The 24,620-nt window shown below is 42.2% G+C and overlaps 1 protein-coding gene across 1 annotated transcript in view; it reads left to right on the top strand.

The window, feature by feature from the left end:
• The window catches only part of MAGI2 (membrane associated guanylate kinase, WW and PDZ domain containing 2), a 307,050-nt gene extending 293,217 nt beyond the window's left edge, over positions 1–13,833 (top strand). The window contains exon 23 of the mRNA XM_026067739.1: positions 13,034–13,833. Coding sequence (XP_025923524.1) covers positions 13,034–13,833 — 800 coding nt within the window. The remainder of the gene's footprint in view (positions 1–13,033) is intronic.
• Positions 13,834–24,620: the final 10,787 nt, after the last annotated feature.

Raw genomic sequence — 24,620 nt, 5'->3', positions numbered from 1 at the left:
CCAAATAAAAATACGTGTGCGCCATTGCAAAGTGTTTCATTATCAGATATTTTTATAAAAAAATTTTGGAGGGGTGGGAATATTCTAAAGAGCCGGTTTTGCAGTGGGGCTTTTTCCAACAAAAATGTCTGGGCTACCCTCATAATCAAAAGACATGTCAACTAAGTTCTAACATATCTTAGGAGATGCTCCTCTCCATAACTGTATAGGACAGTCTGTTATGAGTCTGCATTTCTCTTGTAGGAATTGTTCCGTTTTGTATAAATAGTCATTCAATGAAAATGATCAATGGGCTTATTTGAAGTTAGATATAGCACAAGAGGGATGCAGGTGCTAGAATGTGATTTAGAAAGTACATCCATATGAAGGGATATCTGCCTAAATTCTGTGCTATGTTCCTGTGCATGGCGCCATGAGTTTGGTAGGCTTGACCAGTGACCATTTAAACTTGCAAAAATACATGAGAAAATGGGAGCTTATATTCTGGGTTTTTTGTATGTATGCAGCTAAAGATTTCAAAACTCCAAACTGCAGTTTTCTAGTTCTTTAATTCTGTTAGTACCTCTAAAGCTCTTACGTTTGTATAATAATTGGCTAAAGCATCTTGGTCTATATATTTAAGCCAGCTACTCCTACCTGTACAGAGTACTGATCAGATAATCCAGTTCATCCTATTTTTAATGCTCATTTTATAAATCTCTAGAGCTGAGTTTGAGTGTTATTCAGAACTTGAACTATCCCCTATATCATTCATCTGATGTGAGAGCAAAAATCAATAGTCATTTTGGAAAAGTGCCCTTTCCTTCTGTGACCACCTTGATGGAACCGAGAACATTCATTCATATTCATGATGCATTTCCAATACCTCCTTCTTATTTTTAGCAATACCAACTTAATTTCAGAAGCCTGTGGTGTGTAAAAAAAAAAAAAAAAAAAAAAAAAAAAAAAAAAAGGAGTAACTAAATGAATCAAAATACTGGTTAATAAAATTGGTCTAAAACCATCATGCAATTTGAATATGAACTCCCAAAGGTTCTATCTGTTTTATTGCTATGGTAAAAACTATTCAAGGACAAAACTGAATATTAAAATTTGTTTTACAAACACATCCATAGTATTTAATAAATATGCAGCAGCTGGCAGGAAAGTAGAACATGCTTCTGTTAAAACACAGTGTATGTATGTGTATGGATATGCAGGCGTGTATACATACTTCTGTCTGCAAATTTCTGTTTTAAAAGAGATATTGACCTTTTACATAGGTATCTCTTGATACAGAAATAGAAAACATGGCTTTGAAAAAGAGAGAGACAGACAGAAAGACTTTTGGAGTTTTGTGACAATGTTTTTGAGCTTCTAGTGAAGAGATACCACATCCTTACTTATTGCATGTAGAAATACTGAGTTCATTCCATACTCCTAAATGCTGCTTTTGCAATAAAACCCCCAGTGACCTTGGCCAGTCCAGCTGAATTCTTAAACCCACTCTTCCCCATCTGTATAATGGGGATAGTAATATTTACTTACCTAACTCATGAGAGTGTTATGACAATAAATTATTTAACACTTGAAAAGCACTTTAAAGATTAAAATTCCTAGTCAACCACTAGTATTATTATTAAAGCAGAACCTCACTAATCCATGTGCATTATAATCCATACCAAACTTGGTGGTGTGTCCTCAACTCTGAGCAAAGACTTAATAATAAGGCTGTTGAGCAAGTTCTCTTATTACAAAGGCTTAACTATTTTTGCATAATATACTGGAGTAGATTTACTAATATGGTGTAATGTGTAGATAGTTACAGCTGAACTACAGTGACTAAAATAGATGAACAAAGATTATTCTTGGTTTTGTTCATGTAAACTGGCAAGCAGACTTAACAGCCAAAGAAGGGAAAAATCCCACCCACAAATCTTTTTCTAACCTTTTCTTTGTGGCTTCCTGTACTTCTATTCAGTTAATGATATCAGAAGTTAAGCACCCAAGATAAAGGGCCTGAAGGAACACAGCCATTGCTCCTGGTCTCCACTGCATCAGTTTCTTCCTTCTTGTAACCCAGAGAAATGGGAAAAACTGGCATCCGGTGACACTTGCTGTGCCTTTGCACATTGCCATGGGAACGCAAGCCAAAAGGGGACTTTCTGATAGCGTCCAGTCTCCTGCTGTTGAAGCCTACCGTGTCCTAAAATCCCTCTCCTGCCACTCGTTCCTCAGTGCCTCTCATCCATGAGGTGACAACAGGTCCCCCAGTTAACAGCCAGGTGTGCTCCTGATCAGAGTTAGTCTCCCTGCACTGGTGATGGTCCTACCTGATGTTAGCCTTGCAATACAGATCTCCATATTTAAGGGAACAGTAGGAAGACACAAATCATTATTCCTGCTGCCCAGTCCATTGATTCTCATAATGAAGGTTATGCAGTAGCTTCTTCAATTAACAAACTTCAGGGTATCTGAAATCCGTTCCACATCTCTGCAGCTGGGTGTAAGATTCCTATAGTGGCATGTGTTTCTCCAGCAAAGAGCAGATCCTCTCATCTACATTTGTAAATGAATAGTGATTCAGAGGGGTTAAACTTTGTACTCTGCAAAATCTTGTGTGTCCACCTCTGGCTTGAAGTAAATAAAAACATTACACCTTGTACCTCCAGATAAAGTCTCCTCTAAAATTGTCCGCTGAACTTGGATACATGGGCTTTGCATTCATTTAAGTGATCCATGTTTTCAGGGTGTAAAAAGATTGTCTTCTTAGCTTGCTTAAAATAATCCAGAAACAATGCTCAGCTATTTTAGGGACAAAAGTACAACTAATAAAGTACAAGAAGTTGTATAAAAGCACAACTACAAGCTATGAAGCTGTACAGGAAAAGCCTTGTCAGAGTTATGGTGCTATGATACCTAAGACTACGTTAAACTAACAGAGCCTCTTATGACTCTAGTCATTGGCACCTAAAATTTGATGTGTCTAAATGGTCATATAGAGAGTAATTTAAAAAAATATTCCAACCATTACAGAGGAGAAGGCAAGCTTTTTTCACAGAGGCAGCTGCAGCCAGCGATGCAGTGCCCGGCTGATGCTCTGTGGCCCAACAGCAAGCAGGGGTTAGGTGAGCTCTTGGCCTCTGTCAGATTTCCTATAGCTTGTTACTCTTAGCTTAGAAAAAAAAACTCAGAAAATAAAATGCAATTTTAAACTTTAATAGTATGAGGTAACTGTCACTCTCCAACTGATGTTTAACAAACATGACCATAGAGCATATTAAATTTTCTTTAGCTACAGCAAAGCATATGCAACCCAGAATTTTAAACATCTGGGTTTTCTAATATTGTGCAGTCTGTGTTTACTCATTAAGAGCTGAATATTACAATGTTACATTCACTTATTCATTCACTTCCATCTCATTGCACAGTTTTCAGAGAAAATTGATATCCAAAGGATATCAGAGATGACTACAGACACAGCAGTAAGCCTGGTGCCTGGGTCAGCTCTACGTCTTCAGTACTCAGTGCCCTAGAGTCTGAAAAGAGTTTACAGGGACGTCTAATTCTGCAGCTGGCTCCTAACCTAGACAGGACTGGAATCCTTATTCATGAGTTTTGTAAATGGGGATGTGTTTAAACCAAGTTGTATGTATTGCTCAAGATCCTGCTGAGAGCTTAAACGAGAACTGTCAACACTCAGCACTTGTCAGAAAAAGCTTTCTAGCAGCATTTTATGTACGGTCAAAATGCTCTGAATTCATTAGCTGTTAACTACATCCTATATATTATCTACATAGCCTTAATAATATCTATTTATTGACCAGTCAGAATGTGGTACCTACTGTTAGCACCCATTTTAGCTGTCATAATTAATAATTTTAATATTTAAGTTTAATTAAGTGTGTAATATCCAACTCTTAAATTATTCAGTCTTTATAGCACGTTTTTCATTAATACCACACATTCTATTAGCATATTTATGAATACCTTTTATGATTTAATGTGGCTTAATTCTATTAATAAAAACTAATTAAAAAGTCATTATCTTTTTTAATTATACAGCAACTTGTAATGTAGATTTCCGAGCTTCACCATGGTTCTGGAAGAAAACTGCTGAGGTTTCTGTAGCTTCTATTCTGTTGCCTGATCATATAGAAAAAAATAAGGCCTTCTTTACTGAAGGGCTGAGGTCCTATTACCAGAATAGCTCTGTTCTGATAGATATGTGAGATGCTCAGCATTTAAAAAAGGGTACCAAACTGCACTCAGTGAATGATAATTTGTGGTAAGAGTAACATCATTCAAGACCAGCACCCAGGCTATCCATAGGTTTAATGCTGACGCATGGTGAGGAGCTTGCTGTGTAGGATAAAAGCACGGTACCAACTGCAGTTTTGTATTCCAGCTATTCACAATATTAGTGAATAATCCTGTAACATTTACACAGATACATTAACCTAACGCAAGGAAAAGTCAAATTTACCCTGTCCACTCAGGTCAGTCATGATAATTTACTTAAATATTTAACGGATAGGACTATTTACTAAATCCATATCTGTTGGGAACAAAGGCAAAATGGGTCTTGCAGTGAATGATAAACTTTGTACTCATAATCATCTTGCCTTGATTAAGATTCACAGCCAGAAGACTATTAGTAAATCAAGCAGTGTCTGAAGCAGAACTTATTTGTACAGTGTGGCTTTTCTTTATTTTTTTCCCCTCTCCCAGTCTGCAGTAGGTTTAGGGAGTATTTTTCTGCATAGAAAAAAATATCTTTTTTCATTCATGCTATTGTCAGAGCAGTGTTAAAATTGTCTTAGTCCTGAGTAAAGAATTATTGCAAGTTCTGTTTTATGTTGTTGGAGAGAGTCAAATGATCCAGAACGTAGGCATATTTTTTAAAAAATCTCACTGAATTGTTTATAGGTACGGTTTATATTTTAGAGGTGAACAATAGCAGGGTAATCCAGCCTGGCTAAAGTTAGATGCATCACCCCAGATTCATTCAGGTCCCAGAGCCAATCCAGTCCACTCACTTTCCAGGACTCTGCTACCCAGTGTGTCTCTAAATTCGTCAGTTAGCACCTTCATTAGGCTGAAAGTTTTCTGGCCACTTATCTGCAGTCACCCATGCTTGGGTGCACCCAAGGGCCCATCCTGGGGCAAGGGGGGTAAATCTGTGGCAATCCACTCGGCTTTGTTCCGAGTCTCAGAAAAGCCCTCACAGGCAGGAGCAGATATCTAACTCCAGAGGTCTTTCAGAGACACCTGTCTCTCTACCTGAATTTGAAAGGCAATTAAATAATTATCTCAAGTGATTAGGATGGTAAAATGCTGGTGAAGTTGTGCCATAGTTAATGACCAACTCAAGGAAAAGGGTTTGCTCAGGATGCAGTGGATATAGAGTAGGAGCAGAAACAGAGTATGGAATAAGAATAGGAATTCATCTTTTCAAGTCAGATTAATCACATCTGAATTTTTTTTTGTTAACCATCTTTAAAAGTAAATATTGTGCATAAAAATTTGAAAACTGCTCTCATCCATAGTGCTTTGTACAGATTAATGCAGACACAAGTCAACATATATGATGAATTTCTTGTTCCAAGAAAACATTCAGCATTTTTCTAAAGTGTTTTTTAAAGTTTTCCCTCACAACATGCAGTTTTGCTCTCTCTGCGCCATGTTTAAATTTTCCCTTTCTTTGTCATTGTTCCCTTAGATCCAAAAACAAGCAATATAATCTCCTGCATTTCTGCAGATTTGCTCTTCCAAGTGTAACTAACAATCTGCTCTTTCTGAAGTGTGTGTTCAGTAATTCTCAGATGAGCTCTCTGACCATGGAAGCACTTTTTCTAAAAAACTTCCATGCATAGTATAGAAATGGGAGATGGAAAAAAATTTTACCTGAGTCAGGATCATTCAAAGTCTCACCACATGGCCCTATGCAAGAACTCCACAAAAAACACCTCCATTGTAAGAAGATTTTAGGGCATCTTCCACTTAGTATCTAGGTAAAGGATAAAATTAAAGATGCATATAATGAAGCCAATGGAAATAATTTTTTTGCCCATAAGTAACAATTAGGAATCTGAAAAAAAGTGAGGCAACAGAGTATAAAATACACTGGGAAGCACATAAAGAAGGAAGTAGAGCTATGCTTCCCAGTGCTGGAATAGGTCAGAGTCAATGACTGAATTTTCTGCATGTAAAATTGACTGTTTGAAGTTTATGGAGGCGATAAAAGCCACCCTCACCCAGCCTACCTTTACAGTCACTCACTGTTCTTGTGGACACCTGCAGAAGCCATGCCACCAGGAGCTCAGTGTAGCTTTTCCAGTATTAGACTGGAGATGAAAAGAAAAACTCATGATGACTTTGGTCACAGAGAGACCAGAGTGGTACTTGTTTCATACTCCAAACATCAGTCTTTCCTAACAAATCATTCTACTTTTACGAAAACCCCAAACCCAAAATTCAGAAGCAAAAGACTCCGATACGTTTGTTTTCCTGTAATCTTTCTTGTCCTTGCATAACTTACCCCATTTACACTGCCCAGCCATCCTTAACCTGTGCAAAAAAAATATGTGCAAAGCCAAATGACAAATTACCAAAAGGGCATAAAAATTTTGCTCTTAAACAAAATTACACTTACAAACTACTATAAATATTCAAAGTTACCATGACATTACTGAGTACAGTCAGGCTAACAGTGTAATGAATGTGGTTATGTCAAGTTAGTATGAAATTAGATAAGTTTTCATTGCAATAGAAACAAGACTCCACAGTACCAAACAGATCGCTTAACTGCATTTGTAGGAAAAAGAAATAGCTCCTGTGCCAGAGTAACCGATTATAACCTAGATCTATTTTTGTAAATGTATATGGCATGTATGTCATTTTTGTACCTAAAATCAACATTTTGCAGCCATAGCACACTGCCACTATAGCGAAAGCAGCACAAGAGCAATGCTAAGGATGAAATGGCCATACAGCCTCATGGTGAGTGTCCAGGTGAAGGATTGTATCACTGCAGAAGCTGCCTAAATCATTTTGAAGTTTATTAGCACTGAGGATTTTGAATGTGGATAAGAGCAGTGGAAGGCGAGTGGACTTCTGTCTTTTAAGCCAAGCAAAGAGTAATTTGTGAGAAAACATTTGCATAACACTATTGAGTCATTAACAAGAAGTGAAAGTTTATAGCCAAAACTATGGGCAGCATGTGAGACAGATAAAGTTCCCATCGCTGCTAACTTTCTTGGAGAGGCTGGCGAGGAGGGTGAAAGGAGAGGATGGTATATCATAGCACGCCTGCATGAGGCTGACAGCTGAACAGAAGGTGCCAAGAGCTTTTCCAACTATCACAACCTCACAGAATCATTTACTTCAGGAGACAAAGAGTGCTGAATATCTGGGCTGTGGAAGCTCCAGGACGAAAGATTAAAGATTCTTTAAATATCTGAAATATCCCTCCTTAGAGAACATTAAAGACAAGCTGCAGGAGACCAGTGCAATCAGGAACATCACAGGCAGGCCAAGCTGTAATGAGAAAGAGCCAAATGCATTGCTGGTGTAACACCACCAGAACTAGTGGATACTCACCAGGGGACAATTTGTCCCATTTTCTTTATTAGCAGCATCTGTAAGAGCTGTTTGCCACCTTCTGGCAGTACATAGTTTCAAACAAAAAAGTTGGAAAAAAAGTATTGCACCATATTTTTTATTTAGTCAAAAACTCTTTGATTCCCTAGGAAAGTAATTCTGGGAAAATACAAAAACAGCTGTTGAGACATTTCAGGGAATATTTAATTCATACTACTGAAAGTGTTCAAAGCATAAAAATATTGTTCATTATTCACATACTTTGGAAATTAAAAAGGCATTGAGATTTTATTTTACTTAAGTAATAAAATGTGATAGTCATTTTTATTAATGATACTATTAAATATTGAAGAAATTAATATTAGTACTTTATGGCTAATTTTCTCCAATGAAAAATCCCAAATTCTTGATATGCTACTAAGTAACTATTTAAAATATGTCGAGGCAAAAGGAGAACCTAGTAGCAAATCTGAAGCTTGGCAGAGCCATAAGCAGAGCAAGACTAGACTTGACAGAACCTTAGATGTGCAACCTCCAAAGAAAACATAAGTATTGCAGCAAATTTTAAAAAGTTATCAATATCTTGAGTTCTTGCCTTTGGTCTACTACCTAGGCAATGCCGGGAAGAGACAGGCACACCTCTCTTTTTGATTAACAATAAAGCTGAAGTCTCTTTGGCTGATGGTTCGGGTGCAAGCCATGAGCAAGCACTGGTTTCAGATAGAGGAGTAGGCTTTGAGAGAGGAGCAAGTAGATATATGAGAATAACACCCTAATTTCTAGTCCACTGAATGCATACAAGCCAAGGTAGCAAAGCAAACAATTCATATATGTGTCACTTCTACCTTAAACAAAAAATCTTTAGACAGAAAACTTCTATTCCTGATGTTTTCCCCCTGTCACTATCCCCCCCCCAAATGGCTATGTTCATCTCTTACTTGTCCTCCTACACCCTGAAGATCTTATATATGTGGTGTCTCTTACTCAGTTAGCAATTTACTCCTTGCCTGGGAGTTGTGTGAAACAGTTCGTAGGTGAGTCATTCTTGCACATTATATAGGGAAGTACTGCCAACTTGTGTGCCGGTAGATTGTGGAAACTAAAAGGCACCCAGAAAACACCTACTAAATTATACCAAATCAATTACCATCACCATGACAGATTATATTGCAGCTTCCAGCTCATTTGTCTTGTGTAAGTTAATAGGTCAAGGAGATTTTCTCCCTTCAGAGAAGGCAGGAGGGCATCTATTAGCCTTCAGTGAGGTGTATGCCTTTGAAGAATCATGCCTCCTGTAGCAAGGATGATATCCATAGTGACAAAGTCAAATACAAATTTAAAACTGCAAATTTAAATCTGTCCTGTAGCTTCAACTGAATTTGGTGCCTTTCACCTCTGTGTGTATGTTGTTGCGCAGTGGTAGTTCATGCCCAGTTAAACAATTACTGTCTTCCATCCCTCCCAGAGGGGAAGGGGGAAAAAAGTGAAAATATTGCTCTGTCTCTAGTTCAGAATGTTTGCAAACTGTTTTGAGCTACTTTAGGATAACAGACACTAAAAGTAGGTTATGTTCACATTTACTACCATAGGTATTGTACAAAGCTTAAAAACTGAGGCAAAAAAAAATCAGTGATTCAGAAGTATTAATAAGGGTCTCCAAAATGCAGCTATAACCTTCAGAAGGAGCAGAGCGAATCATTAGGTTAGTTGCTCTGAAGAATAAAATTATGCATTTTTCTCATGTTTATATTTGCTATGAAAAAGCAATCATCTTAGTGATGGTTGAACAAGCCCAAACGAACCCTTATTGCTTGAATACAGCTCTTAAAAAGGCTTTTCTTTTGAGCAACAAATTACTTGCCTTGCTGCACTTTGCTCTACCCTGGTAATTTTGATACTTCCCCGTAATGATCAAACATTAGGGGAAGCAGGTTTCAGTACCCTCACATCAATATTCCCTTCACTAGCCAGTTACATTACAACGATGCCTTGTTGATATTAACATTTACCAAGGTTGAAGGATGACTTTCTACATAACTTCCTTTCGTTTAAAAGCAGCAGCAGGTTGGGTTGGGCTTGTTTCCGTTCCCATTGACAGTGCTTAAACTCACAGACACTCATTGTTCTCAAGTTCTTAGTACTGTATTACCACAAAATACGAATGCTGTGGGTTTTTTTTTTTTCTTGACAGCTTTTTCCCTCAGCCCCAGGAGATACAGTTAATATAGATGCTGCCTCAGCAAGAAGCTTAGGCACAGTAGTTCAAACAAACTGCAACCAGTGACCCACCTGCAGCTCTCACACAGCCAAACTCCACTTTAAATTATGGCTGCAAATCTTGTTTAGTTGGTGGAGTTTTCTTTTTGTTAGGCTTTTTTGTGGGGGAGAGGGGAAAATCAGATAATGTCTATAATATTGTATGTTCTAGCTTATATACATATACACACACACACATATATGTATACACACAAATATTATTACATGTTCCTGTTCAGATATGTTCTCATTTACTAATTTCTGCTGAAGTATGTTCTAACCGGCTATAAATGCTCACTGAAACATTTGGTGATTCTTTCCTCACCTCCAAAAATAAAAATTAAAAAAAAAAATTAAAAATTGAAAATTGTCTTGAGGGGCAGTTCATTAATAAATCAGTGCAGGATTCCCTAGAATTCTCTTATCTCCAGGGAATAAAGCCACAGGCCCACTCGCCCCAGGTCTCTTTCGCCCCGAGTGTCCCGTAAATGACTGGTAGAATATGGTCCTTCGTGCCCTGGAGGAGCAGCAAGCAGGGTTTGGCATCCTGTTTTTGAATGGCGGCCACCTGGCTTGTCCTCCTCCCACCTGGTCAAGAGACAGTTGATTTCAGCAGGGTGGCACATTTTGTGCATAGGCAATCTCATTACCCGATAGCATCTTGCTGCTCCAGGCCATTTGATGTTTTTACCGGTGTGCAGCTGATACTTCCCAAAGTGACGAGCTATTTTTGTGACTTCAGATGCTCTCAGGGCCTTGCATGAGATCTGATAATGGCCCACTGCTCCTCACTGCCACTCAGTGAAAAACACTCTCATGGGCAACTGGGAAAGAAAGACTGCAGTTAAGTCAAGTGCATTGGTCAAGCCAACCCTCAACACCACCTCTACCCTAGGGAGGTGCGTGCTGATGCCATACACAGCACAAATCAAGCCAAGACTGTTCCTGTTTCCTTCATTCATTCCTACATTCATTCACATACTAATACCGTAGCGGGAGAAAAATCACTGCAGGCGTTTTGCAGTATGGCGCAGGTGCAGGGCTCCTCTCCGACCCCTGAGAGTCTGCGCTGCCGATGGAGATTTGGAGCAGGGAACAGCTCAGGGACCAGGAACCATCTACCGACGGCCGCAGGGTGGCCAATGCAGGCTAACTTACTCTGCAGGGAGGCAGCATAAATTAGCTTGTACTGAACTCTGTGCTGCTCCGAATGGATTGATTTTCTAATCCCCAAGCTAGTGTGTTCGGAGCTAGCTCAGGTACCTCACTGGCGCACAAAAGGCATATTCACACTGCACTGCGTCTTTCCCCTAAAATATCAGGAAGAAGTGACTTGGATCCAAAGAACGATCACTGGTTTGAGTGTTAACCAACACAGGGTCTCATGGATTTCAGCTCTAAAAAGAGTGGGCTGCCAGCCAGGTGGGGGCTGCTCCTCCTCTGTTACCCACCACTTGCATCACTGCACCAGGGGGTTGCGGCACTATAGAGCAAAATTAAAGACTAAGCCTACAGAAGCAAATGCTTTTTTATAGGCAAGCTCATAAGAGCTGATACCTCTACATGCATGAACCCTCCTTTTATTTTTTTCTTGCTCAAGTGCCAAACAGGGAGCAGATGGTACATTACTCAGCCTTAACTGGAGGGTAAGAAAGTGTGATTTTTTTTTTTGAAAAAAAAATTCAGTTGAGACCCTCAGCCCATTTAGATTCTGAGCTCAAAGTTTATTTGTCTTACACAGAACTCATACTTTCTCCCCTCTCAAATGCTAATCCTTTCCACACATACATATGCTCATTATGCAAAAGCATATGACAAACACCATCTGGGAAAATAAATAGCTCTTCAGCTAACCATGCTGCTCCCTCCTATTACGTCACCCACCTCACTATTGTCTCTCCTATTTTTAATCTGCAAAACAGCAATCACTCAATCAAGCTATTTACTTAAATGTGCCATCTCAGTCAAACAAGCTGCAGCTCCCAGACGAGGGAGTAAAACCCATTTCATTTTTCAAGATAATGTGCATCTTCATGATAATTTAAAAGTAGCCATTTCACTCAGAAAAATAAATGTAGCTTTTAAAGGACAGTTCACATCACTGAGGGATACTAGTACTGACCTGCAGATGCCCACGCTTGCCTTTCAGCTAGAAGGTTATATTTTCTTCCCCCTGAAATATGCGGCTCTTGCCACTGGTTCCACCTCGTTTCCATGGATCCCTGAGACAGTCCTTCATCTCTGACAGATTATTGCTCATGCCGTTCAGAGCCATGCAGTGGTGCTAAATAGGGAATGACATTAGCCAAGTTCAGTGATTTCTCTAACCTCAAAGCAGAGTGGGTAAGAACAGGAGCCATGCTGTCATTAGTCATGATGAATTCGTTGCCTGCCTGAATGTTAATCAAAAGAAATGGATATGCAAGAGAAAGGCATTTGGGGAGACCACCACCGAATGTACTGTTTTGTACCAATGGCTCAGGAAAATCATCACAGCTCAGCAAAGGAGATGTCTATTTAGCTAAATTAAACAGGATCAGCACAATCCAGCCATATTCTGCTGAAGCTCAGTAGCTAGGAGAAATTCAAAATGCACAGCCGAGACATTCAGGGGCTGCGTCGTGTTATATAAAGGCAGGGCTCTGTAAGTACCCTGTAAGGGCCATGAACACTGCAATATTACATCTGTTTAGAAAAAATATGAGCCAAAATTCAGTGATGACCTTATCTGAGCTACAAATTAATTCTTGTCAATTATTATATGCTTGTAGGGACATATTTAATAGATGGCAGAAAGGCCTTCTCATTTGTCCGCAGAGACAGCGCTGATATTGCCCAGCTAGGAAATCCATTATACAGCTACAAAAGAGGCTATTTGATTTTGAGAGCACGTGTCTTTATTATTTTAACAATAATTTAACATAAGCAGAAAAAAGCAGAATCTGTTTGGAAAAAGACTGAGGTTTCCAGCATTTGCAGTTACTAGTTGTGCAGCTCCTACTTCTCCCGAAAAAAAATTGGGGGGGGGGGGGTTCCTCCCCCTTGACTCCACTGGGAGTTTCACCTCACTTAAGACTGCAGCATTTGTCTCGTGTGTTTTGGGTATTGCTGTCACTTGAAATATAGATATATGTGAAATACATACTGTGCGTTGCTGAATACGCCCGTAACTCCCTTCTCTTTGTTGTTACAACAGACGAACCAAACTCCTGGAGTGCTCCCTCTGCCACCTCCCCAGGTCTGCCGGAAGTAGCTCTTTCCCTCGATGACATAATCTCACCATTATCTTCATCACATATAGCCCCACCCTCTGACCCTTCTCACCAGATAAGCCCAGAACCAACATGGGATATCAAGAGGGAACACGATGTAAGAAAACCAAAGGAGCTTTCGGTGAACGGTCACAAAAAGAAAAGGTTAGGAGAGCAAAGAGAAAGGTCAGCAAGTCCTAAAAAGGTAGACAGGTCAAAGCATGAAGAGGCTTCTTGGAAAGGATATTCAGAAGGCAAAAATAAGACCTCTGATGGTGGCAGGCCCACCTCAGAAAGTAAAGTGATGGGACATAGCATTATGATCGAGGCGGGCGCGAGAGAGCACGTGTGTGCTGGAACCAGTGACGAACAGTTTGGGAGGCTGAGGAAGCCGGAAAGCAAGAGAGGAGGATCTCTTAGCAAAAAAGAAGATCACAAATCCGGAAGTATCAGTGAGAAGAAGTCAGCTGCAGCATCTGACCATGTCAAGCTTGACACAGGTGCTACCAAGGCATACAGTAGCAATCGCTGCAGCTCGCCTGGAAGTGATATGGACCACAGCCAGAGGGACCCTGACGGGAAACCCAGCGAGTTCCCCAGGAAGGGACATCTCCACTCCATCAACGCTCGCAGCACCAACACCACAGTTCGAAAGGCAACTGTCTCCCCAGGACCATGGAAAATCCCTGGCTCTGACAAGCTACCTAGCGTTCTGAAGTCTGGTACTTCTGCCATGAGCAGATAAACAAGGGACTGTTGCCCTCTAACTGTCTCAGATTGACGCAGAACATTCTTCTTAGTTTTTGTCTCACATCATTGATTTATTTTAATTTATTTTAACTATCACACATATACACAAAGCATTGAGGAATGAAAACATTAGTGTGTAATTCCATGACAATGTGCACAGTATCTAATAAGTTCAAAAGCATATAGTCAACACGGAGATTTAAAATCGACCCTAAAGTCCCAGTTCCATTTTAGGGACTTTGGCAGCTATGGAAGAAACCAAAACAATATGAAGGACAGTACATCAGAGAAGGATAGTGCAGTGTAGCTTTAGCATTTTTTTTCCACTGCATGAAGGACTTGGATTTCATTCAAACTTTATATCAAGAAACTGGAACAAGTTAGAGCAATCAGAAACTGGAACATCGCCTTAAATAAAACTGCACGGAGCAAGCTGAAATCGAGAAAGGATCTTTTCATGGAGCTAAAATGTTGTAAATAAATTGTTCTCAACATATCTAGACAGGGGTTAAAGGGTTTCTTTGAAGCATTTGGAACTGTACACCCATGACAGGTCTCCACTGTTAACATTTTGAGATAGTCCACGTGATACCCTGTAGCATAGGTCACTGGGAGCTACAGGAGGCGTTGGGAATCTAGTGGATTAGTTTCTGTGATACCATTTCTACTGCCATTTTTGTGAACAAACCATATTTCTGTACATTGGAAAGGAGTTAGGGTGGAGTTGTATTTGCAAATTATTCCCAAAAGCAATTTACTACAGGTTCCCCGAATACCGCAAGGTAGCACACAAACCAATTGGTCAGGCTCAAAACGCCGACATTTGCAAGGCCCTTACAGCGAAAGGAAGATTGCTGAAGAGAAAAAGCTGCAGTTTCCTTAAGGAAAGGCCTTTCCCTCCTGCAGAAAATGACAGCGTCACTTATCAACAGTGCTATGTTTCACACCTATTTGCATTCAGTTCGGGTACTTTTGCATTCCCTTCCCTCGGTCTGGCAGAGCAGGCGCCTTTAAGGCACACGTTAACACTAATTAGGCTGGTTTCTGAAATACAGTTTTCAGTGTCCTCATTCAGTAAAGTTGATATATTTCCATTTTCAAAATGGTTCCCATTTTCTCATTTCTTCCCTACCTCCATCTTTTTTTTTTTTTTTTGGTCTTTTTTTTTTCATCTTTCTTGCTTGTCTGTTTTGAATTTCAAGCCTTAAGTGCCAGGTAAACATTCCAGTCTGCCTTCACAGGAAATAATTCCCAGTTCGGTCAGTCAGTCATCCTGTTTCAAAAAGATGCCTGTGTGTATGTGTAAGTGTGCATATGCTTATTTGTCCGTCAATATTAAAACAAAATCCTGGGCAATAATACACTGATAATCTAAAAACAAAATTAAGCTAAGTACTGTCAAAAATTCATATTTAAAAATATTGTTCTCTAGCAATCTTAGTTCTTCATATGCTCTGCTCAAAAATTAGATTGAGATTGGCTTCGTTCCAAGAAATTAGCACATTACTGTACATCTCAAACATTGCACTGGACTGAGAAATTTATAGGCATGTTTCTTCCTGTCCAATTATTTGAAAAGCCTCAAGTAAAGGATTTTGCAGCTTTCAAACATTTTTTAATAAAAAGCTCCATTTATAATTTCTAAAAAAGCACAAGTCCATGTAGCTGTTTACAAAATTCTTATTTAATGAAAAAAAATCTTTATCCCCTGAACTAGAATCCAATATAATTTGCCATTAATTTATTGAATCTGATTTTGGACAATGCTTCTGTAGTGTAGATGCACGTCCCAGTATCTTATTTTTATGTATAAAGAAAGCAAACAATGAAATCTGAAAAACAGTTGAGATTATGCTTGCATAAACTCCAATTTGCACAGTTCACAGCTACTCCTTGTGCAGTAATTGCTTTATGCGGCTGTAATCGATAACCTGTGAAGACAGCACATCATCTAAACCCCATTCCAAATAATATTTCTGTGTAGTGTTAGCTGTGAATTTACCCTGTACAGCTCTATCTCTATAAATATAATTCCATGTATTAATAGTCACAGAAAGGCTGTAAGTGAGCAACTATTTTTATGAAACGCACCACTATGGATAAATTAACTTTTACAGAAATCTTGTTTACTGTATGATATTCTAAACCACTGTCAAATAAAATATATATCCAAAAATCTTTTTTTTTCAATCGTATATAGTCTGTGTTAATTTTGAGTGACACACTTCGGTGTCACACCAAGAAATAAATATTTACATGCATATGAGTAGAATTAACTGCTACATTATAGAAAAGAGAAAGCTCCATTTTGATTTCTTACTCCAAAGAAGGTTAGTTTTTATGAATTAGCATATAGGTGCCCATATGAATTCTGTATAGACAAGCTAAGGTGCATGAGGCTACAAAGGTGCAGAGAAACCACTCTTTTGGTTGAGAAGACTGAACTTTTATTTTCTTTCCAGCATGATGAACTACAGGAAAGGGGGCAGTCAGACATACAGAACCGAAGGACAAATTCTGTGCATATACAGTAGGTACAAAAGCGAATTTGGCAGCTCAAGTCGTAGAAAGGCTTGTTTACAAGCTGAGTGAAGGGGGAATAATTTGATTTCCAATTTACCCCACAGAAACAATGCCTCAGAAAACATCATAAGGATGTCAGAATAATTGTAACCAGACAGCCTGCTCTGGGGTCTAATTCATCTCTCGTTGCATGGAAGGAACGGCAAAGCCCTCGTTACCTTCAAGTAGGCAAAGCAACCGGTTTGCAGACTATAGACAGAGTTAGTTGTGCTGGCTGGAAAACTACTGATATTTTTCACACAAATGTGACATTTTTAAAATAAATATTTCCTTTTTTTAATTTAAAAAAAGTTTTATCTAAAAAAAATGCAATTCGCCTTCAGACACACAGTATCAGTTTCCGTGAAACCTCATTTTTCAGCAGACCGACATTCCTCAAGAACAATTTCAGCCAGCTGAACTAATAATGTTGTTTTTCATTGCAATAAAGATATAACAAATCTGAAATGTAATACTAATACTCCAAAAATAGTTGCTGCTCTTCAAATTGCTACCATGTTCATGGCCAGAAATCTGCGAGCAGGCCTGACACCAGCCCAGTCGTATCCCTGCAAAGAGTGCTGAAGCGGTACGGCCTCACCACTACGTCACTCTGCCCAGTCTAACTTTTTCTATTATTGACATGTCCTTTCTCCTTTAAACAACCCCAGCATAGTAATATAGCATTTGTGTTGTACTGCCATTCTTATGACCCCTGCTCATCTATTGTTTCATGCCTATCCAACAACACACAAAATAGGACATGTATTTTGATGTGGATGGGCTGCTCCAGACTGTAAGTACACTTGCCTGCATGTGATCAGCAATGCACACTTGGCCAGGAGTTTTGGTAAAACCACACAGGAGGATGTTGGTGCAGCCTCAAGGACTCAGGAACTCTGTGGTTTTCCTCGGCCCTTTTCTTACCCAGTGGCAAATTTTGTCTGACCGTCACGGGACAGATTCTCCCCAGTTTACTGCATTCTTCTCAGGCCAAAAAAGGTCTTTCCCAGGATGAATGTCGTCCCTCGTCCACTAATCCAAGCTCATAATTATGCCTTTCCTTTCCCACACTCCTGGTCTAGGGATGAAAGTACAAATTTCACTAAAGCAGGATCTGGCTCCCCATTGTTCAACATTGAACTTTTTCATCTGTATGAGCTGGCAGTGTTTTGTTACTTCTGTATTGTAGCCCCATAGCACAGAAGAGTCCTAACCATGTGCCAGACCCATGCTTGATACCAAACAGTGCGGCACATGGAAAAGCCCCTGCTCCGGAGATCTTCACTGGGTCCTACAAGAAACCAAACAGCATGGAGGAGCACAGTGGGACAAAAGCAATCAGCACAGTAGACAGTGTGGTCTGCTAGGAGCCAGTTCCCATTACTGCTGCTCTCCAGGCATGATATGCCCTCTACCCGTCGTAACAACACAAGTCCAACAAGAAGACCAGGGTTGGGGGCTCGCCTCTCCCTGGGTGTTTCTCTGCTCAGTAGCTTTACAAGGTCCACACAAACAGCAGGGCCCAGAAGAGCAAGCATTCAAACAAGTTGCATGCTAAAGGCAGAAAATTTAACAGCACACACAAAGTTTTGCCAAAGATGCCATCTTTTCTTCTAGAAAGCTGCTGGCCTGACAACATGCCTTGTTTAGGTGCAACAGTGCACAGGCTGTGCTGGTTTCTCTACAGTAGGCCCTCTAAACAGGAGGGACACTGGCAGACTATATATGTCTGCTTACCCCTGGCCTCTGTGACAGGACTGCCATGGTTTCCAGTGTGGCTGTCTGTCTGCTAGGAATTGATGCAGAAGTTCAAGCATGGCCCCATTTCTTACCTGACATTTTTCACCTTCCAACTGAATGTGCAGCCTGCCCTCGTTGCCAAGTTTCTCATCTCCATCACACATCAGCATCAGCCTGATTTGCACCATCTCTACTGAACATTAACCTCTCATGCTTAGACTCTTCTGCATCCCAGATCTGTCCTAAATTTCTCCTCTTCCTTCACAGCTCTTCACCTCTTTTGTTCTTAATCCTTTCTCTTAGATACATTTTTCTGACTGTCTTTCAATGGATCAATTCTTTCATTCTCTTGCTTTCCCTCAGAACTTCATTTTTCTCTTTTTCCTCTTTCCATTTGGCCGTCTCTCACCAGCTGACATCATTTACAACTAACTCAAACTCTTTCTTACGTATCTCAGCAGTTCCCTATTAACACCTCACACTGGCCAATTCATTAATATACTCCTGGATGTCATGTAAACATATAGGCATATCCGACAGCTTGTGTTGAAGTCCAGTCCAAATCATCTGCCTTTGGCCTCCTGTTGTACAGAAACCAGCAGCAGTTACTGATTAGACAAACTGACCCTACATGCAGCCAATAACTCTCCTTTGCAAGTATGAATAATGCTGTCATCTTCAATGCTTTTATAGCTAAATGTCTACACTGATAATGGGCCAAGATTCAGGCTGTTTTTTGTGGCTACAATGTGCAACAATCTCTGCTGGAAGTTTCCAAACTCATTTTACAAAGGCAAGGACAGGCAGACCCTCAGGCACATTTGTGTCTTAGCCACGGTGCTCTTTTTGTACACCACGGTTGCAGCAGAAACCCGAGATGAGAGCTGCAGAGGCGTACGTAAAAAAGCAGGCACCTCAGCTAAGGAGAGTTTTACCCTCCATGCTTCTCCGTGCTCTGAGGGAAACTTTGGTGTGAAGGAGAAGAGTTTCTTGGTACATTGCCTTGGAGCTCAAAGTTAGAGAGGGCTTTGGGCTTTCCCAGGGATGACTGATCTCATTAAGGATTTACTTAACAGTTCGCTTTTATAGGTCTCCAAAATAGTCCTTTCTCTCTTTCATCCCCTTGGCTTCTAGGATATTTTCCGTAATTGTTGCTAAAAATGCCACTCAGGCAACTCAGGCTGCCTGCTTTCATAACCGATAGAGGACTTGGAGAGAACTGCCATTGCTCTGTCACGCAGGGCTCCCGCCCCAGCCCTGCTAGACTCAAGGTTTCCCAAGGCTGGGAAACTGCGTCAGAGCCAAGCGACACCTTTATCTTCATGGCTGTCACAAAAACAGTGAGCCTTTCCAAAGAGCAGTTACTCCCGAAGGAAAAGCCAGTGCACCATCTGGACAGAGACAATTGTCCGTCAGAGAGGCAGGACTCAAACGTCTCCAACACCCAGAGCCTCTCGCTGGCGAGCCCGAAGGCCCTGTTCAGCGCGCAGGGCTGAACTGTCCTCTAGAGGCTCTTCCCACTGCCAAAATAGGGACCTGTAGACCCTGCGTAGACCATCCTGGAGCCAGGCACTTACGCTTAGGCCCCAGCACAGACACTCTGGATCTGGCCTTCAGGGTCTCAGAATATTTATCGTGGTCTTTCTAACAGCAATGACGTGATTTCACATTTATCTCCATGGCTGTTACCTAAGCTTAGAGCAATTTTTTAAAAATATATCATCGAGACATAGTAACATAGGCAATATCTCTGAATTATAGCCAATGTAAAAATGATGTTCTGTCCTTTCCTGCCTTTAGTGCCTCCATGGCAATAAGTCACTCTGCCATTGCAATTAATCGATACGGAAAGTTTTGCTTTCAAGGTACAAATATATCTCTTTTAAACAGCTGGGGGGACACTGGCACTCAAATACATACTCACACCCCCCGACACAGCACCATCTTTCCCTCCCTCCCATTCAGGACCTTCCCACAAGTCCACGTCTGAGATGGGTTGTCTGTATCAGAAAAAACACAGAGAAGGATCAGGGAAGCTGTCACTCTTTCACAGACAGATGAACTACTGTAAGTGCTGTAAAGGGAAGAGTTATTTAATCTGAAAAAAAATAAGCAAGGGGCGGGGGGAAAGAAAGAGAAAGTGACAGGGCTTCCCATGATGTGAGCACTTGCTGACCTGCTCAATTTTCATCTTCTCCAAGCTTAAAAATGAAAATGGGTGCTATATCAAAGTCAACAAGTGCTGCAATGAGGCATGGCAAGTTTGGGAGACAGCAAGAAAGGATTTCATTGCTTATACTTCTAAAAAAGGTAATATGTTAAAGGAAAAGGCCTGGTTCAGCACGAAGAGAGGGAAGGCTGAAGAAGAGCAGAGAGCCTGCAGTGCCCTGCCGGCCAGGGGTGCTGATGGTCATGGACAACTCAGAGGAATTCCCCATTTTTCCAGAGGCTGCAGCTGTGTCCGCTTGCCTCAGCGGCACACTGGCACTGTGGGCACAGCCAGCAGCGGCACATCCTCCCGTGCAGTATAGAAATGCCATGAATCCACACCAAGGCTGCTTCCGTGATACCTCCCTCCACCTCCGGGCCGCAGGATTGCTGCGTGCTCTCCGGAGACGGCCCTGTTGCCCATCCGAAGATGCTGCACGTGTGGAAGAAGTGGAGGAAAAACTGGGACATGGAAGGCAAAGCCAGAAGTCCTGTCCCCAGAGTGGGGAGCTGCATGTTGGAAAAAGGAGCAGCTGCAGAGCCGCAGCTCCCCCGGGAGACGCAGCAGGTAGAAGTAACGGGGGCTGGCACATGCTCTCCCTCCACTCCTACTGAATTTGGGCCATTGCTGTCAGAGAAGCCAGTTGTATTTTTACACTGCATTTCTAAGACTGCACAGAAATTGTAGTTTTTACCAGGGTTTCAGGTTTTTGGATTGCTCTTTGCTCAAAAGTGGCAAAAAATGACATGCAACCAAACCAATCCAAAACACCCTTCCCTGGCATCAGCAGGCAGCAGATCTGCCCACTACTCTGAAGCTTCTGTTCATACATAAGTATGAAATTAATGAATTTTGGTGTTTGTACTTTCCCAAAGTGATTAAATAACTAGGGCAAGAGCTTTAACTAAAGTGTTAAAAAAAATTGCAATCTATAAGCCAGAAAATTGTTCACATACCTCTAAACTACCAAGTACAAAGAGCTACATTTAGGTAGCTATTTAATTCAGCAGGAAAATCAAACCTTTCCCTGCATAGTCCACAGAGCTCACCATGTACTAAATACCTGCCCCAATTAGCAGTTCACTCACACCAAAAGTTTTTAAAACATAAGCCCAGCAGGCAATATGGAGCACTGCAACCTATTAGCGCAACGTGTTTCAGAGGACCTCCCGAGCCTTGAAGCATCACAGGCAACAGCAGCTGAGTATTCATGTAAATCACCACACATAGCATGAATATGAGCACGTATCGTTTCCCGAATGAGCCTTGCCTCCCTATCCCTGGTGCGATACTGCTTTTCGGGGTACTTTGCAGTGAAGATGTGGCCTGAGTGCCGTCGTGTCGGATGTAGCAGGACACACAGCTCTCTCTAGGCAGCTCCCCAGATCTTGTTTTGGGGTGTACCTTAACCTGGCTGCTTATTCATTTGCCATGTTGATTTATACTGAGGTGCTATTCCTGAGAGAGTGCAGCTTGAGCAGCATTGCTACCCTGACTTTGCATCCCAAAATACAAGACAGTCCTCACATTTAACAAAACCAGAAGAGCCCTACCACAGGCTTTGCATACAAAGCTGCTCTGGAAGATCAGCAACCTTGTTCTCTGTGGGCAGACTCCCCAGCAGCCTCTGTGCAATTTATCTCTCTCTTCTCCCCTCCTTTTTTCTTTATATTGAACGAATTGATTCCCTCCATACCCTTGGTCCCCTGAGGTTAGCAAGTAGGTCGCTACAATTGTATAAATCCATTGCATTCTCTCATTAGCAGCTCCCTCCCAGTGTAAATGGCTTTAAAATAAATTCAGAAGATTTGATTGTTACAGTGTTCGTTAAGACTGATTGTTAAAGAAGTGCCTTACAAATTAGGTAACAGTTATTCATACTTTCAGCCCCGCTCGTAAGCACTTAGTATTTCACAGCCACTGTTCAGGGCATCCCTAGGTACTTCACAGGCAGAGGTGGAGGCCCCAGCACAAGGCACTTCCACGGACAGTCACAGACAACAACTTGTCCATCCGTCTCTACGAGATACACATAGCAGCACTGCAGTACCCAGCAGGGCTTCTTAAGTTACAGCAAAATGCCAACAAGGATCCCAGTAACAGGCCTGGAGGTGCCAAGTGGGGCAGCGCGGGCTGCCATCAGAGCACTTGCTGTTGCTGTTAGCCAGGGCTTCCCACCTCAGTGTTCAAGCTCTGCTCTGCAGGTCCACCTCCTTGTTTTTATAGCTGCTGAGGTCCAAGGGGAGTAAATGATGGACCAGCAAAACTGGGAATCCCCCCAGCCTCCCCCTATAGTTCAGGTGTTTTCCTGATACCAGCAGGTCCCAATAAATAATATGCACGGCAGCATGATAAAGCTCTGCCACCGTCAGCCCAAGATCAGACTTGCCAGGGACAAACTGCTTAACCCAGCACCCAAAATAATGTGGGGATGCCACTTTGTGGGTAAATCACCATTATCAGTAGTAACCCACCCGTGTACCAGAGCCAACCCTGCAGCTCCTGCGGTGTCCCAGAGCAAGAGCGAGCTCCTCGCCAGCCCTGAGCACGCGTCCTTGCCAAAAGGCTGAGACGCCTGGCCCATCGCGCCCCTGCTCCAGAGCGGTGCCCAGAGCCAGGACCCACAGACCATCTCCTCCTTTCCACGGCCCTGGAGAACCCGACACTGATTTTCACCATCCAGATCTGCGCTGCCTCCCAGTCACAGGGCTCACGTAGAAAACTGGTTTGGACACCCTGATCCAGGGCTGGCCATGTCGGCGTTGTCGGCTTGAATGGAAAAAATGGGCGTAAGAATGGGGTGATATGAGCTGTACAACAGCTACGCAACAGCAGCAATTACACTGACACTCAGCCACCACAGCCTGAGGGACAGGGAGGTCCCATTAAATCTTTTTTTTTAAGCTTGAATTAAAATCATAGTTAAAGAAACAAAAAGACACTTACAGCAAGTGAAATATAAAGTGTTAAGTGACCCCTTCATTTTAATGGCACCGCTTATTCCCTTTCCTTGTGGCTGGAAAGAGCTGTGGTACACCGAAGAGCCCATCCACAGCCAGTTTTTATATGATACAAAAATGGTGGGAGCTGCGTTTATGGGGAAAGGAGAAAAAGTTAGCTGAAGCAGACAGCTGTTCTTGGAGTCCAGGTCTCTGCCCTGGCAAACACCACTCCTGCACACACGTGCACACACGTATCCGAAGGAGGGAGAAGAAAATCACTGTTTCCGGTGCTGACTCTTACTTTCAGTCTCATTGCTGGAAAAAGACAAATCTGATGTGTGATCTTAGTGGCAAGTCCAGTCTGCAGCAGACTTGCTGCTGGGCTATTTAAGCCCATGCTGTTGGCCACCTCCCTGACAGCAGCCTCCCAGCAGTGCAGAAAAAGATGCAGCTTTGGACAGCTAAAATAGGCCTTTTCTAAATGAGAATGCAGACAGAGAAAGGAATTAAATGGTGGAAAAGAAACAGAGACAGGCAGGAGGAAGGTGACAGCAGAAATACAAGTCTCAAAGCACAGGGAACTCAGGGGCTCAGAGGTGGGGTTGCTTTTTTACCTTGAGCAACTAAAAAGGCTCAGACCCCTAAAGTACTTCCCTGTGCTTTAGAGACGGTCGGTGTGCACAGGCTGTTGGGTTTTGCAACATGCCAGCACAGCTAAATATAACCAGCTGGGTGCCCCGCGGTATGCTGAGCTCGGTGGCCAGGCAGGAGGACAGAGCCACGCGGCATCGAGAGCCTCCGAAATGCCCCAAACGGGGGCCGCGCCGTGGGGAGGAGCCTCAGGAAGGCTGGCATTAGGGATGGATGCGTGGGAGGCCCCCCGCAGCCCTCTGCCACGGGGCCGCACACCTCCCACGCGGGCAGCACGGCCGTCTCTGTCTCCCTCCTGGGCTCCTCATGGTCGCCCCGGTTTGGGACCCACCTCCATGGGGCCGGGCGCGGAGCCCCTCTCCTTGCGGCCCTGGCTCCAGGGGCTGGGATAGGAGCTTTCCCGCAGCCCAGCGTTGCGGTCCGTGCCCTGCTGCAACAGGTCCCCAACACGACTCAACGTTCATGACCTGGCCTCAGCCAAGAAGAACCTCGAAGCCCAGAGGAAGGCAAAGGTGGGGCTCACGCGAGGCAGTGGCTGTTTGGCGTCTCTCTAGGCCAGGCTGGCACCTTCCCCCAGCGCTGACATTCAGCTGCAGATATCCCTGCAACAGGGACCAAGGCCTGGGTTTCTCATCCGTGCAAAATATTAAGACTGAAGCCTTTCAGCTGCCCAAT

Source organism: Apteryx rowi, unplaced genomic scaffold, assembly GCF_003343035.1.
Source record: "Apteryx rowi isolate R43461 unplaced genomic scaffold, aptRow1 scaffold_261, whole genome shotgun sequence".
Lineage (NCBI taxonomy): Eukaryota > Metazoa > Chordata > Aves > Apterygiformes > Apterygidae > Apteryx > Apteryx rowi.
This window is presented reverse-complemented; position numbering and strand designations above follow the sequence as displayed.